The sequence below is a fragment of the Rhinolophus ferrumequinum genome, chromosome 22, assembly GCF_004115265.2.
Source record: "Rhinolophus ferrumequinum isolate MPI-CBG mRhiFer1 chromosome 22, mRhiFer1_v1.p, whole genome shotgun sequence".
Lineage (NCBI taxonomy): Eukaryota > Metazoa > Chordata > Mammalia > Chiroptera > Rhinolophidae > Rhinolophus > Rhinolophus ferrumequinum.
The window spans coordinates 156,151-172,768 of record NC_046305.1 but is presented as its reverse complement, the minus strand read 5'-3'; the positions used below and the strand labels follow the sequence as shown (position 1 = coordinate 172,768).

Sequence of the window (16,618 nt, the reverse complement as noted above, 5' to 3'; positions counted from 1 at the left end):
ACATGGCGCAGCGAGCAGGGTACAGTGCCGGCCAAAGCTCTCCGAAGGGCGGTGGAGCAGTTTGTGCCTATGAACACTCAGTCTCAGGAAGACCAGGAGGAGCAGCTGCCTGAGAGCTGGACCCCCGTGGAGGGGTGGGAAGACATGGATGGTTCCCCAACCAGCAGAGGCCAGAGAAAGCGAAGGTCGTGGTGGCCCTGTGAGCTGGGAAGTGCTTGCTGAGGCAGCCCGGATGCAGGACTTGTAGCCCCAGGAGGAAACGCTTGCTGAGTCCTCTGTGGGAGATAAGGGTGAGGTCAAGGTCATCCCTCACCCCCAGGACAGCCCTGGCGAATGACTATGGACTATGGGGAATTGCCTTCCATCCCTAATTTAATGGACCACTTGACTGTTTGGGAACATACCACCTTGTAGTGGAACTGGCGGATGTTTGCTTTTGTGTCTTGACCGGCCACCATTGAGAATATGTAAGCACCTTGACTGTGAGCCGCTGTTGTTTCAGCACGGTGCCCTGAGAGGCCCAGAGAGAGTGGCCGTGCCCTGAGAGCCCTCGCTGTGCCCGGGGAGACTAGTGGTACCCTAAGAAGACCAGGAAGTCTGGCTGTGCCCAGAAGTACTGGTGGTGCCCTGAGAAACCCTGGCTGTGACCAGAGAGCTTGATTGTATCCAGGAAATAGCTTTTACCTCCAGGTTCCTCGCACAGGGCCCCTCGCGGAAGACGCTTGTCGCGTAGATTGTGAGGCGAGAACCTGTAGGGGTGGAGTGTGGGGACAGAGCCCCAAAAAGCAGTTTCCAGGCTCTCGGCCTCACATAGAAAGGTGCTGGCTCAGGTAGTAAATGGCCATCAGCTGTAACCAGTGAGCCGTTGGCCACTAATATAACTGCCGTGGCTGGGCTAGCAGCAAATGGGGGCCAGCAAGAAGATGGTGGCTGAGCCTGCAAGCGGCGCAGTGAGGGTTGCGAACAGTGTGGCTCCTGCTTCCTGTGTTTCCAACTCAGCCGCCAGCGAGAATATAGTGGTCTGACTCCCCTATATTGCTCCGTGGGTGTTCTTTTTGGCCTCACCATGTCCTGCGTTCTTATGTGGGGAGCAGAGACCCTGCAGGCCGCCCCGCATGATACATGGCGCAGCGAGCAGGGTACAGTGCCGGCCAAAGCCCTCCGAAGGGCGGTGGAGCAGTTTGTGCCTATGAACACTCACTCTCAGGAAGACCAGGAGGAGCAGCTGCCTGAGAGCTGGACCCGCGTGGAGGGGTGGGAAGACATGGATGGTTCCCCAACCAGCAGAGGCCGGAGAAAGCGAAGGTTGTTGTGGCCCCGTGGGCTGGGAAGTGCTTGCTGAGGCAGCCCGGATGCAGGACTTGTAGTCCTAGGAGGAAAGGCTTGCTGAGTCCTCCGTGGGAGCTGAGGGTGAGGTCAAGGTCGTCCCTCACCCCCAGGACAGCCCTGGCGAACTATGGACTATGGGGAATTGCCTTCCATCCCTAATTTAATGGACCGCTTGACTGTTTGGGAACATCCCACCATGTAGTGGAACTGGCGGATGTTTGCTTTTGTGTCTTGACCGGCCACCATTGAGAATATGTAAGCACCTTGACTGTGAGCTGCTGTTGTTTCACCATGGTACCGAGAGGCCTGGGGAGAGTGGCAGTGCCCTGAGAGCCCTGGCTGAGCCCAGGAAGTCTGGCTGTGCCCAGAGAGGGTGGCAGTGCCCTGAGAGCCCTGGCTGAGCCCAGGAAGTCTGGCTGTGCCCAGAAGTACTGGTGGTGCCCTGAGAAACCCTGGCTGTGACCAGAGAGCTTGGCTGTATCCAGGAAATAGCATTCACCTCCAGGTTCCTCGCACAGGGCCCCTCGCGGAAGACGCTTGTCGCGTAGATTGTGAGGCGAGAACCTGTAGGGGTGGAGTGTGGGGACAGAGCCCCAAAAAGCAGTTTCTAGGCTCTCGGCCTCACATAGAAAGGTGCTGGCTCAGGTAGTAAATGGCCATCGACTGATCAAATGGCCATCAGCTGTGGCTAGTTGGCCGTCAGCTGTAACCAGTGAGCCATTGGCCACTAATATAACTGCCGTGGCTAGGCTAGCAAAAAATGGGGGCCAGCAAGAAGATGGTGGCTGAGTCTGCAAGCGGCACAGTGAGGGTTGAGAATTGTGTTGCTCCTGTTTCCTTTTTCTCCAACCCAGCTGCCAGCGAGAGTATAGTGGTCTGACTCCCCTACCTATGGCTCCCTGGGTGTTCCTTTTTGGCCTCACCATGTCCTGCGTTCTTATGTGGGGAGCGGGACCAGAGACCCCGCAGGCCGCGCACGACACACATTCAAAACAAGGAAGGTCTAACAACCACAGTCATCTCCAAATCGTGTTGGGACTAAACGCTATCTCTGAAGTAGAGATAGCTTCAGAAAACTATAATGCAGTCTGAAAACATCTGCGATTTCTGTTGGTTTTGAAGTCACAGGCGCAGTTAACTGTTGTGGCTCGTTGCCCAAGTACGTAAGAGAATGTTAAATCTTAGTTACAGGCAAGTAAAAATAAGATAACTTATTTCCTATCTAGGTTTACAACCTGGAGTGGGAAGAAAAGGAGAAAGGCGTAATCGAACTGTATACTCCGTCATTTAATCCTTATGAGAGAAATGTGTCAGAGCCCAGATTTTCTGATGATACTCGAGGCTCAGAGAGGTTGCATGAGTTGCCCAAAGCCATCAGCCTCTGCTGGGAAGGCTCTGTTGCTCCCTCCACATAGAGCTGCCGCCTTAGAACAAGGTGTTCAGTTGTCCCTCTGGCCCTAGGATCTCCTCCCCCACGCAGACCCTGTGACCTGGCGGGGTGCAGGGGGCGGTCTCATCTGTGTACGGAAGGCTCACGCCCCGGGAAATCACACACACTCCGTTATTTTTATCTCCAGTTTATTTTTTTAGACTAAGAGCAGAGTATGAAAGTCACAGCCAAAGCACTTGAAAAAGGCCCAGGAGGATGGGTGGGACCACAGGGTGGGCAGGGCACGGTCCTGGGGGCGGTCCCGGCTGGCTGGGGCTGGGGGGAGGGGCATTGTTGTCTCACGGTCTCCAAAAGTGTCTGTGCGTTGCATAGTCTTGTCTTCACAGAAGACAAAAGAGGGGCCAGGGGGTCCCCCGGGGTGGGGGCCTAGCCTGGTGGGGAAGGGGTCTGAAGCTGGACGGGGACGTCAGGGGAGGTCGGGGTTAAGGAGGGGGAGGGACTCTGTCCGTCTGTACATTATATATAGAGATATAGAGTCTGTACATGCCTGCCTGGCACCCCAATGCCCACCCCTTGTCACCCCTGTCTACCTCCCACCCCCCCAGGGGTGTCTCCTTGTAAACTTGGATTCAATCCAAACCACAATCCTGGGAGCGGGAGTTGGGGGAGGAGGACGTGCTTATTGCTGTAAACAGGGGAGGGGGCAGCGGGCGATGCCACCCCCTCACCCATCTAGTCCCCTCCCCGTGTTCTGCCCCTGCAAGAGAGGGATGGAGGTGTCTCCCACGCTCTGATTTGCCCTCTCTGGGGCATATTTGTCTCTCTGGGGGGACAGGGAGGAGGGCGCCAGGGGTCAGAGAAAGGTACCAGGGGGCAGGGAGTCCTGAGCACTGCCCTTCGTGGCCCCCCCGGTTTGGTACCAAACATTACCAGAGCCACAAGGCCACTGGGACCTGTGGCTGTCCCTGTGCCTGGCCCATTACAGTGCCCTACGTGGGTGGAGGGGGCAGAAGGGGTGGGCACAGATGTATGCTGCAGACTTCACCTCCAGCCGTCGCAGCAGGGGTCTCGGCGCCAGTCTAGGCTTTCCTTGGAAGGGGCAAAGTCTCCCTATTCTGGCCCCGCCCCGCCCTATCTCTTCCCCGTCAGGGGAGGGGCAGAACTAGGAGGCCAAGAGCGTCATGAGGAAGAAGGCGATGCCCACCGCCAGGGGCAGGTGTTCCCGCTTGGGGCTGGTCCCGCTGATGCTCTTCTCCAGCTTGGGCACCTGGGGATTCTCTCCCTCAAAGTCTTCTGTGGAGAGAGGAAGAGAAGAGTGGTGAGGGCTGGGCTGCTCGCCACGGCGGGGGCACGCAGCAGCAGCAGCAGCAGCAGGGGAGCCGGGGACGTGACCACCCACGGGGTAAGAGGGATGGGTGTCCTCAGGGGGAAGGCATGCGAGGTGAGCAGGCACCGGGGAGGGGACTGCGGTTCCAGCAGTGGCCACCAGAGGGCGCTGCGCACTCACCCAGCACGTTGATCTTCACATTGGGGCCCATGGTGAACTGGGGGAGAGTGGGGACCGGCTTCTCCCCGGAGTGCGATGCTGCGGGGTGGGGTGCGGGTGGGGAGAGAGGAGGGGAGAGTCAGGGCCAGGATCCCCTCCCCCTACTACAGCTGAGGAGTGAGTCCCCCTCGCCTGTGCCCTCCGCCCCCACCCCCAGGAAGCCAGGGGAGCCCCAAAGCAGGGGAGCTGAAGATGGGGTGGCGACTGGGAGCCAGTTATACTCACTGGAGGCGCAGCAGACGAAAACCTTCATCCGCAGACACTTCCAGTGCAGGTTGTGGGTGGGCGTGGCTGGGGGGGAGAGACGGGGCCTGAGCGGCTTTCTCTGGGTTTGCACCCGCGCCCTCACTCAGAAACTCTCCTCACACCCCCCGCCCCATTGCTCCTCCGGGCAGTCTCCTTCAGGACTTCCCCGACCCTTTGGACACTGCTCACGGGGCTCCGCCGGTCAGCCCGAGAAGCCCCTTCGATCCACCCCTCAAGAAACCCTGACCCCTGAGGTGCCGCGCCCGGCATGTTCGTTACAGAAACGGTGACCCCGGTGCAGACTTCGCACGGTCACCAAACCCTTCTCTTAGCCTCACGATTCTGTCTGAGCCGAAACCCCGAGGTCCCCCGTCCCCACGCCTCGTGGCGAGGTGCCACTGCTGGCGTAGCCGCAAGGTGACAGCGCGCCGGCCCGCCCCCGGCCCAGGGCCCCACCCCCTGGCTGTCACTCACAGATGTAGTAGTACTCGTGACCGGCGTGGAACTCGTAGCCCAGCGAGAAGGCGCTGTAGCGCTGGAACTTCTCCGAGAACTTGATGGGGCTGTGGGGCGCGTGCGGCCGGTTGCACTCCCAGCGCTTGAAGCCCTGGCTGGCGTTGCAGGCGCGGTAGCCGGCGCGGCTCACCATGTACAGCACGTACTGCTCCGCCCCGCCGCCCGGCCCCGAGCTGTTGTAGTGCGGGCAGTAAATGTCCAGGTAGTCGTTCACGTTCACCTGCACCGTGTAGCCCTCTCGCCGCAGGCTGCGGGGGACCGGCAGCGGGTCAGAGAGAAACCCCACGCCAGCCCGCTCTCCACCTCTCGCGCCGCATACCTTCCCCAGAGTCCCCGAGCCTCCTGGCTCTTTTTCTGGGCGTCCTCTCTTCTCTGTCCCTGTCTGTCCCCAGGGCCCTAGTGCCGCCAGACCTCTCACTGGCCTTTCTTGCCGGCTCCTAGTTCTCTCCCACTGGCGGCCACCAGAGGACAGCAAAGGCGCAGGGAAGCCCGGCCGGCCTCCAAGGAAAGGAGGCGGGGAGAAAGATGGAGGGAAGGAGGGAACGCATGCTTTAGTTACCACAGAAACGGCGCAGGCCCCTGCGACTCCCAGACCCAGGCCCGGATTTCCTCCATCCATGCCCTGTAATTCACCAGTGGGGCGGAGGGATTGAGGCGGTGATGGGAAATGGTGAAGGTGGGAGGGATCCCTTCTGATAGATGCGCACCCTCCATCGCCTCTCCCTGCATGCTTTCCTGCGGCTGCCAGTCCTTCCCCAAGGCCAGTTCGACAGGCCCTGCCCTCAGACACGTATGTATGGAGGCTTCATGCATATACATGCATAGTTCTATGGCACACACACAAATATGTCCCCCGCCCACTCACAGGCGGCAGACACACAGAAACGCTGGCATGCTGGACTTGCATGCCAGTATTGGTTGACCACCGTGTCCTGCAATCTTAAACTCTCTCTCTGCCCTTCCCCACACACACACACTGGCACATGTCCTCCCTACAGTATCACTGGTTTCTGTACTTTGAGTCCCACTGACCTCCACCCTGAGGCCATGGGCAATTAGGTCCCCAATAATGTGATGCAAAGATCAGGGAGCAAAGGGACTCAAGATCAAGGCTCCACGTGGTATCACGCCAACCAGCCAAAACGTCTGTCTCTACACATCTCCCTCCTCAGCCTGGGCACCACTGCCCCTTAACGATGCTAGGCAGAGCAGTGGGCATGGTGCCCAGGCAAGATGTCTGTGCCTCTTACTTCCTCCAGCCTCCTATGGGACACAGAAGCAGACGCTGGGTCCCTGGCAATTTCCACCTGCCTTACTACTCATCACCTGCGGTAAGCCCTGGTCTTAACGGTGGTACTGAGTGATGTGGGTAGGGGAGAAACGTCTGAATGGAGAAAGAAACTCAGACAAGAAGGCAGGCCCTCCCCTTCATTTCCTTAGGGTGGCAATGCACACATCTTGGCAGTGAGAGGGAGTGTGATGGACACAGGAAAGTGTGGGACACTTGACAGTGTCAAACCACTGGGGTCCCTGGTCCCTGAGAACGCCCTGAGGGGAAGAACTGGCTCCCCCTGTCACCGAGCGCCTCCCAGTTTCACAAACAGTAATTAGATCTATTAGGGAAAGGAGCTTGGAGGCCTGTGCATGGGGTGCGGCCTCGAGGGTCCCTCCCACCTTACCCCTACTTCCTTGGCCTTGCTTTGCTGCCCACTCCCCACGGCCTCCCATCCAAGCCTGGCAGTTAGGCAGACAGGTGAGTGCTGGTGCTTGGGCACCCCAGTAAGAATGGGCACAGCCTCACTGACTCATCAGGAATGTCACCAGCCCCACTTGGTTCCCACGGGAGTGATGGGTCACTCAGGCCCCTCCCTGGCCCTGGCACTCAGGTGGGCAGGAGTCTCGGCCTGAGGCACTGGGAGCAGGAAAACTAGTTAGACCAGGCCTGGCTCCCAGCTGCCGCCACTCGAGAGGTCTGCCTGCCTCTCTATCCCCAACCCCGAAGCCAGCCTACTCGGGCTTTGAGGAGGAGGCCCCCAATGGGAGGGGGCCAGGTCTGGAGCAGCTGCACAGCCCTCCTTCCTTAAGCCTCACCCAGGTTTCCTGCCCTGCTCTGAAGTGGCCCCTCCCTGAGGGCTGCCCAGTCCCCCTACAACACACCCCATGCCAGCAGGGCGTAAGCAAAAGCCAGAGCTATTCCCATAGGTAGCTCACTTTCCCCAGCGGGGTGGCGACTAGCCTTATAGAAAGGTTGCTGGGTAACCACAAGTGAAGAGAAGCCACCTCTTACCTATCCCTGGGCTGGGTGGCAGGAACAGCCCCCGAAATGCCCCCAAAGCTGGGCACGTAGGAGAAAAAGATGTGCTTGTGGCATGGCTGTGCCCAACTGGAATCTTGTGGACTGGGGGCAGAAGGGCAGCAGGCCAGCCACCCTCCTGAGGTGTCTGCTTGGCTTGGGCGCTTTAATTGAATCTGTCATCCTTCCTGTCCAGGCAGTGAAGAGGGAGGTGCCCCAAGCCTGGCGAAGCTAGCTGCTAACCCCTCCTCCAGAGCCGCACCCCCGGCAGGGATCTGGGGGCTGGGTCGTGCCTGTCCCTTCAGACAGGTCTCTATTCTTCCTCACTCCATCCCCTACTAGCCTCCCACCTCTCCCGAAGAAAGGCGAGTGTTGACACACCCCACCTGGAGGGGCCCCTCCCCGGTTATACCGTCTCTGCAGCTCTCACCGCCGGTGCACATTCCCACCTCTCTCTTCCACTCCTTCAGTGCTCTGTCTGCTAGAGCCTGGCGGGTGGGCGGCGGGGAGACCGGGAAGAAGCAAACCTCCTCCCCCTCCCCGGGCCATTAAGAGCAAGCAAACAGGGTGTCTAAACGGCCAGGGAATAGGGAAAGGATCCCAAGGGGCCCTGAACTTGTTAAATCCCTGCCCCCACCCCTAGAGCCAGGATGCAGAGCTAAGGAAGTGGAGGAGGGATGTAAAGACACCGGACCCGGTTCTCCTCCCCTCTAGCGCGCGCCCCCGAGGCTGCGCGCCGCTCGCTCCAGCAGACGAGGCCGGACCACGTGTGCGCGGCGTGCGGTCCGCGCACGGGGCTGAGAGTGGGTGGGTGGCGGGAACGCTCGCGGGGCGGCGCGTGCACGCTGACACCTCAGCACCCCTCGGGCGCCCTCGGTCTCCGCACCCAGCCCCGCCGAGTCCAGCCATCCCGGGACCACCGGACCCCGGGCTTCTCCGGCCCGCGTCGGGTGGGAGAGAATCAGCGCGCCCCACATCCCCGCCCCTGCTCCCTGCGACAGCGGCGGCGGCGGCGGCGGCGAAGGTTTATTGATCTGCAGCGGCGGAGAAGCGCGAGAGCCGGGCCGAAAGCGAGCCACACAGAAACCGAGGAGGAGCGAGACGCACACCGAGAGGAGAGATGAGCTGAGAAATCCGGGAAAGGGAGCGAGGCACATAGAAAGAATGGGATCCGGAAACCGAGAGCAAGAGGGAAGAGAATGAGAACCGAGAGACTTGGAGGCAAGGAGAGACGTAGAGGCCGGTCCACAGAGGCCCACAGACAGCAGGGGCAGAGACGGCGAGACGGGGCGCAAGGCACACTCAGTGACAGGGAGAAAACAGAGAGACCAACGTGGACGTTGCAGAGCCTTAATAAATATTTGTTGAATGAATGAAAGATCAGAACGGAAACATTTCCGAGCTAGAGACAGGTCGGGAGACAGCTAGAGGAAGGTGTTCCTGAGGCTTCTGGAGTACGGGCGGATACCAACACCTCTGCTCAGTTGCTTAAAGAAATGAAGCGCAGGCCGGAGCGCACATATTCGGTCAAAGGCCGCCCCACTCAGTTCCTGGCTCAGGGGACCCCTTGACCTCACACTCTCATGCTTCCCTCCAGTATAGTGCCCCCATCCCGAGTTTCTGAGCCAGGTTGGTAAAGGTCTCGCCTATTCCAGGGGACCAAACTGGAGTGGGGGGCAGGGGGCGAGATGGCGGCCTCGTGCAGGGCCAGGCCCCCAGGTCTGTCAAAGGAGGCCGCCGCACGTGTCCCACCAGTACCCTCCCACGTGACCCCAGGAGGAGGGGTCGCAGGACCCTCTCTACGTGACCCCAAGGGGCAGAGACCCTCCGCACGTGACAGGGGGTGGGAGCCAGGAGGCCAGCTCACGTGACCGGGGGGAGGGGGCGCGGGAGCCTGTGGCTCGGCCCGGCCCCGCCCCCAGCTCCCTGGCCCTCTCCACTCCCGGCTCCGGAGCACGTCGCTCTCACGATTTATGGGGCCGCGGCTGCCGCAGTGAGAGAGCCGGGGAGCCCGGCGCAGCGGCAACAAAGGCAGAGGAAGCGAGGCGGGGGCGGCGGCGGCCTCCCGGCCGGTTGCGCACCCTCTCCCACCTCTGCCGGTCCAGACCTGCGGGGAGCCGGGAAGACAGAAGGGAGGCTCCGGGAACTGGGGCTCCCTCATCCCCTCCCTTGGGCTTTCACCTGCGCCCAGGTGTATGCGGGGGAGGCGAACCTGATCAACAACACCCCCCTCCCCCGCCATTCCCGCATACCCCTGGCTCTAGCTTCCGTTAGGAACGCGGGGGCGCCCCGAGGATGGTGGGGAACCCAGGCCCCTCGCCTGCGCGCTCTCCACCGCCCGTCAGACTCTAGCGGGGCGGGGGGCGGACGTGTGAGTCTGGGGGAGGGGGACGAGCTAGATAGACCTGGGGAGTCGGCCCCCAGCGCCCCGGGAGTTCTCCGAGTCCCGCTCCGGGGGGGAGGGGCCTCATCCTCACTCCTAGGTTTCCAAGGAAAGAGAGAGGGGGGCGTCGTTGGCTCATCCCCACCCCCAGTCTGACACTCCGGGCGCGAGGAGGGAGAGGGGGAGGCGCGGAGCCCCAAACAACAAAGAGCGGAGCGGCGAGCGGCAGTCCCTCCCCTGGGAGGTTGGAGGTCGCAGCCACCAGGCCCTCCGGGTCCCCTCCCCTGGGGCCTCGCCATTGCTCCCAAGTCTCCCCTCCGGGGTGGGGAGCCCGAGGCAGTGCCGGCGCCGCCGCCTGGGCAGGTGTGACAGTGACCCCCGCGTCCCCAGGGATCACCCCCCGACACACAGACACACACGGAGGCGGCCGGGGTGATCCACACGGCGGTCGGCGGGGAGGAGAAGACAAGGGCAGCGAGGACTGAGCAGAATGAGGATCTGGCCCCGCAGCCGGCACCCAGCCGCCGCGCCACACACCCGGGAAACCACACGGCCGCCCTGACACCCGCCCAGACCGCGGCGGCGCCGACAGCCACCCGAGCCCAGACGCGGCCGGCCACGCGGACAGCGACCGCAGCCCCCTCCCCGACCCGTCGCCCGCTCCCACCCCCAGACGATCGCCGACGCAGACACACAAATCACACACTCAGACACACACGCACACTGACAGCCGCGCACGCCCGCTTACACTGGAGCCACACGCCGTTCTCAGCCGGGCGGGTGTGTGTGCGTGTGTGTGCGCGTGTGACACGCCGACATCTCCCTGCTTCCTTCCTTTTCACCGGTACACTACGTCCCCATCCTCACCAAGCAACACCCCCAGGGCCCCCCAACTCGGCGACCCAGTCCCAGCTCACCCCAGCCGGGCTTATCCACACAACCAGGGCACCATTTGCCTTCGTTTGAGGAGCTGCTCAGTCGAACTCCCTGTCTCAGCTCTGGACCCCACTTTTAAAGCAGGAGTCGGAGACAGAACCCCTTGAAATCCTCACCACTGAAAGCAGGTCATCCCTGAGCCCCCCAAGTGCCGGCGGCCTATCCCTACCACACTGGTACTCCCAAACCTCAGCCCGGCAGAAGGGGGTGAAGATGGGGGCACTGTGGGATGGGGGTACGCTATTCCAGGCGGCAGGTGTGGAGAGAAGCCAAGGTGGGGTGCGGGGTCCCTGAGCATCCTCCTCCGCACGGCCCAAGCCCTCCTTACTATATACCTCAACAGCCTCTTTCAGACCCCCTCCTGAGTTTCACAGACGCCCATAGAGTGTGTCCCCCTCTCCGTCGCCTCCGAGCCCCCAGCTGTGCTCTCCCAGGACGCCCACCCCAGGTTTCCCCAGGACTTCCCGGGCCCCCCAGGTACCCCCTCGCTGACGCGGGACGCACGGCTCCCTGGCCCCCGACTCACTGCTGGTTGGAGCTGTTCCAGTACACCGCATGCCGGTTTCCCAGCGCCCCCCCGGGCCCCTGGGCCAGCAGCGGCAGCAGCGGCACCGGCACGAGCAGCAGCAGCAGAAGCAGCGGAGCCGCCGCCATCCCCGGAGCCGCCGCCGCCGCCGCCCCCCGACTGAGCCCCGCGCTCCCGGCTTCTCGCTTCCCAGCTCCCTGCTGCCGCCGCCGCCGGCCCCCGAGCCTTAGGCCACGCCCCCAGCCCTTCCCTCCGCCCTGCCGGGCGCGCCTCCGAAGCCCCGCCCCTGGCGCGCTCCCGCCAGGCCCCGCCCCGCTGGGGCCCGGAGCGCGCGGCGCGTGGGAGGTAGGGGCAGTGCTACCCTCTCCCAAACAGCCCGCGCTGCTTACGTCTCCCTCCTAGGTTTAATTTGCTGCCGCTGGTTTTGGGTTTTCAGCTACCCGGTCTGGAGTTCCCAGGGGAAGGATTAGGGAGGTGAAGACAGCGATCTGGGTCTCCTTGAGCACATTTATCTCTGGGATGGGGTGAAGGAGACTTGAAAAGAAGCTGGGGGGTCCAGGACCTCTTAATCAGTAGAGCTAGACCTCCTTCCTTCTGAACCAAGGGTCTGGCCCTCTGCTCCTTCCATGCGCCTCTTCCCATGTGAATGAAGAGTTAGGTGGGTTCTAGAGGGTCGGGGAGAAGCCCTCAGCTGGCACCAAGGACCAGACAGCTGTTGACCTGAAGCCCCCAACTGAGCCTGAGGCTTGTTTTTCTCGGAGGTGGGGTAGAAGAGCTCAGTCCCCAAGAATGTCAATACTGGGTGCTGGAAGGGCCTGTGTCAGTCCAGGGCCCAAAGTGGAGGAGGGACCAGGGAGAGAGTCAGCGAGAGCAAACCAGGCTTTTCTGGGACACCTACAAAGGATCCTCACTCACAATCTAGGGGGCCCCTTCCCAGCGTGGCCGTTGGTATCCCCAGGCACTCTCCCTCCTATGCTGCTCTCTCCACAGTCAACGTCCTCTCAGCGACCCCCAGGCACAGACATAACACACACAGATTCAGGAGGACAAGCACTGACACCCAGAGGCTGAGAACGCAGATCATAGCACAGGCACTTGACATGGACATACAGACACACAGGTAGACTTGTGCGCGCGTGCACACACACACACACAGGTAAAGGTACTATCCGATAACTAGCGATCTGTGCAAATACAGGCACTTAGATACAGAGACAGAGGAGTGCACACCCAGACACATGCACCCTCTGGCACACACACAGCTCTGTGCTCTCCTCTCTTTTCCTAGGAAGTACAAGTTGAGGGAAATAGTCTAGAATCCAGACCTAGGGGGTGTCCACCCCTCTTCTCTTTTGAGAGGCTCAGCCCGCTGGACAGGAGGACCAGGTCTCAGCCTGTGTTCTCAGAACTCAGGCCAACCACCTGTGCCCAGGGGCACGGGCATATTGTCTTTTCTTTCTGTACTGCCACAGAGAGGACATACAGCCACCTTTCATCTGCTTATCCAGCGGGACAGACGTCCTGACCACAAGTCCACCTCTGTGTTGGGTTTGGGGGAGGGGCAGTGCCATCCAGAACAGGTGCCTAGTTGCTGCCAGGCAAGAGCAAGCTCTGTCCTCCCTCAGCTCCTCTCCACCGGGAGATCTCCTGTCCCTACTCAGAAGCCAGAAAATAAATTAGGCCCTTTGGGGTGGGAAGAGGGCACTTTACAAACAGCTCTCCCTCCCCTGAGACTCCTCATCTCCAGGGAAATTTGTTTCACCCAAATGAAACTAACTTGTCTACTCCAGGTGCCACAAATCCAAGCTCCCTCCCTGCTACCCACATTCCCTGCTCTGCAAAGGGAAAATCTATCTGTGGGGCCCACAGTTGGCAGAGAGGCTGTCCATGTTCCCGGGGAGTGGAGCTTGCCATTCTAGAAGCCTTAGATCCATGTTTGTAGAGTCTGGATCCCACTTACGGTGGCGGGGAGTCATTTCCATAGGGCTCAGATCCTCCTCTTCAGAACTAGCGCCCCCACACACCTCCTTCACATCATAACTGAGCCCTGCTCTCTAGCATCTGGAGCCCACTCTATAGGATTTAAGCAGCTCTCTCTATGGGGTGTAAGCCTCTGGTCTTTAAGTTCTGAGATATTCACCATAGGGCCGAGGCCTCTGTCTACAGGATCTGGTGCTTTGTCTATTGGGGCCTCTATCTGAATGAGCTGCTGGCTGATTTGGGCTTTTGTGTGAATTAGAATACGTGTCCTGGGGCGGCGGTTAGCTCAGTTGGTTAGAGCATGAGCTCTGAACAACAGGGTTGCCGGTTCGATTCCCACATGGGCCAGTGAGCTGCGCCCTTCACAACTAGATTGAAAACAATATTCCCCAATAATAATAATAATAAAAGAAAGAAAAAGTACCCCTCTGTGCAGACACAGACCCAGTCCTTAGGGTGTATCTCCTGGCAAGTGGCATGTGGTGCCTGTGTAAAGAGATAAAGGAACTGCGTCTGTCAGCAGAAGGTGGCCCCACATTTCTCCCCATCTTAGTTGGGGAGCTGGCGCTGATGTCAGTCTCGACTCACCGCTGGGGTGGCTAAGTGTGCCATGTACAAACTGCACAAGTAAGTGCACTAGTGTCAGTCCTGACGGTAGGATATGTGTTTCCAGCTATAATGCCCGGTCCTATCTCCAGTCCTCTACTCATGGCTTCTCCAGCGTTCTCTGGGTGTAAGGCCTGGGACCTGATCTGAAGCCGGCCTCTTTCGGTGGCATTCAGGTCATGGAAGGATCCAGGCTTCCATCCATGGGGTATAGGCCTCCGTTTATACCTGTGACTCAAATCTTTCCTGACTGTGACCCATCACAGCAGTGGGATGTATATTTTGCATTTGCAATACAGTACACACCACACCAAACACACACACACACACACACAAACACACACACACTTACATATGACTGAAACAGTAATTTTCATGAACCAATACTTAACATTTACTACAGAGGATACACTCTGATATTTTTCTTCTGTTCTATGCTTAACTTTTTCTTAAATAAACTAAAAAGCTGGTCGAGATCCATAAAATTGATTTCTTGGCTCACTACCCCAATGGGTCACAAGCTATAGTTTGAAACTCTAGTGTGTAAGGCCTGGGCCCTCCCTAATCAACACCCCTCTGGAGGGTGAGGCCCCTGTTGAGTCTGGGATTCTCTCCCCGGCTGGTTCGCTCTCTCTCGAGCCTTAGGCCTCTTTTCTCCTCTCCCGCAGGCTCTGCCTTCATTTCCCGCTGACCCTCAGGGTTGCCAGTCCACGGCTGGCTGCCATGTTCTCCCAGGGGCACGGTGCTCAGGCCCCTGGAAACACTCTGAACATGGTGTCTCAGCCCCCGCCCCTGGGGCCAAGGAAGCAGGGAGCTGAACGGGTCGGGGGCAGAGGGAGGACTCAGGCTCTGTGGCCCAACATGGCTCCTGGGACTTTGGGTGGCAACCGCAGAGCTGAGCTGTGTTCAATAAATCATGGAGGCGAGGGCCTGGGGGAAGGGGGGGGCCAGGAGGGAAGAGGGGCCACGGATAAATAATTCATTAAACAAATAAACAAGAGCCTGTGAGAGGGAGGATGGGATGTGTGCAAGCAGGAGAAGCAGCCGCCAGCTCCAGACATGAAATATTCACAGGTTCTGCAGCTTGCGCAGGGCCTAAGTGTGTGCCCCAGTGTAGGCAGCTGGGTGTGGTGTGCCCAGTATAGGCGGGTTCGTGTGATCCGAACATGGAGGCCTGGGTGTCAACAGGAAGGGCAGTGCACGGGTCTCCTGATTCCCGTGTGTGTGTGTCATCATGGCTACAGGGTGCTCTGAGGTCCATGAGTTGACATGGAACCACATACGTAACCCACAACAGGGAGCACGATGCACTGATGTGTGGCCCCCGACACAGGAAATGGGGACACAGGGCTTGGCGGGTGGGGCCGGGGTGTAATAAGCTCTGATCCTAGTCATGCCCTGATCCCTCTAATGAGCCCGGCCTGACGCAGAGGCATCTCGGGTGTTCCCCTGGGGGGTGTGACTCCCCTGAGTGTGCTTCCAGAAAAGCTGAGAGGGAGGGCGTCTGGCTTAGCAGTTACCAGGGTGGGCTTGGGTTTGAATTCCAGTTCCACCGCTCACTGGCTATGCTAGTCACTTCTATCCTCTGAGACTGCTTCCTCACCTGTAAAGTGGGGCTAATCATACCCTGCCTGCAGGAGGTGGTGCTTGTGCGGATTAAGGTTCCTCTCTGGGAAGCACTTAGCATGGTGTTTAGGTCCCATGAGGTGTTTGGTTAATGGAGGCCTCCTCGTCATTCCTACGGAGAGGTTATCTCCTGACGTCCACCCACCCACACTCGCCCCAAACTCTCTTTTCCATTTGTTCTCCCCCATTTCCAACCTTCTCTAATGGCTGTTGTCGTGGGAAAGGTGGCCTAGGGCTGGGGGAGGAGGGATGCGTGGGAAAAGATCAGATGGATTCAGGGACAGGCGAAGTTACAGCTCAAAATGGCAGTGCTCATCCCTGACAGTGTGGCAGGAGGGGTCCTTGACCTTCTCCTTAGGCCTCAGAGCCTCTCCTTAGCTCCTGAATTGTTCCCTTGATCCAGACTCTCTTCTCTTTCCTGCCACCAACATTGAACTTTCTAGCAAGTGGCCGTAAGGAGACAGAGGGAATTTGAGGAGAGGTCTCTGAGTACAGAGACCATCACAATCTTCCTGCCCCCACATGCTGCCCTCACAGCCAGAGCTCTGGCCCCCACCCTCTGTCTAGCCGTTGAGGGCTTCCTTGGCAAAGATGGCTATGTCTGGGCAAAACCCCGAGAAACGGCACTCCAGAGAGGGTGGAGAGAATCCAGGCTGGAGAACTCCCGAGAGCCAGGAGAGCCAGGGTGGGGGACCTGGGGCCTCCCAGTGAGCCCCAGCATTCCCCGGCCCTCTCCAGCTCCCTGGAAAGGATCGGCTCCCTGCGGGAGAGAACAGCAGACAGGTCTGAGCCGGCCTGCTCCTCCGCAGACAGAAGAACAGGCTGGGGGAGGGGGCCTGAGATCTTGGTGGGGAGTGGTGGCTGCAACCCCATGTCTCCTCTGGGGAGCCAGGGGCAGAGGGACTTGGGCCTGGGCATACCCTACCATAGCCTGGGGCCCAGCGCTTTGCCTCCCTTGGCCAGCCTGCTGCCACTTGGGCAGCCAAGGGTCTGGGCCCCCAGGTGTGAAGATGGTGCCTGCCCACCACTTCCCAAAGAGCCAACATTGGTTCTCCAGTTCCCCTCCCCTGTGCTGGGCAGGTTCAGGCTAATCTGTGCAAAAGCTTCACAGCAAACATCGATCTGTAATAAAACCACAACGTGTGCTCAGGAGAAGGGATTCCAGACACAGAGGGAGCCAGACTACACATAGACACACTCACACACGTATACACAGATGCAAAACATACAGCTCTGGGAGG

General features: G+C 59.7%; 1 protein-coding gene across 4 annotated transcripts; it reads right to left on the bottom strand.

The window, feature by feature from the left end:
• Positions 1–2,890: 2,890 nt before the first annotated feature.
• Positions 2,891–11,392, bottom strand: EFNA3 (ephrin A3). 4 transcript variants are annotated; one of them, XM_033091953.1, is made up of 5 exons: positions 11,166–11,392; positions 4,986–5,275; positions 4,491–4,556; positions 4,227–4,304; positions 2,891–4,012 (listed from the first exon to the last, which is right to left on the bottom strand). In XM_033091953.1, the coding sequence occupies exons 1-5, from the start codon at positions 11,291–11,293 to the stop codon at positions 3,882–3,884; spliced, it is 693 nt and encodes a 230-aa protein (XP_032947844.1). In that variant the 5' UTR covers positions 11,294–11,392; the 3' UTR covers positions 2,891–3,881. The 4 variants fall into 4 exon arrangements, with proteins under 4 accessions (XP_032947844.1, XP_032947842.1, XP_032947845.1 ...); XM_033091951.1 differs by lacking the exon at positions 11,166–11,392 and adding an exon at positions 5,587–6,252 and having other exon boundaries at positions 2,907–4,012; XM_033091954.1 differs by lacking the exon at positions 4,227–4,304 and having other exon boundaries at positions 2,907–4,012; positions 11,166–11,360.
• Positions 11,393–16,618: the final 5,226 nt, after the last annotated feature.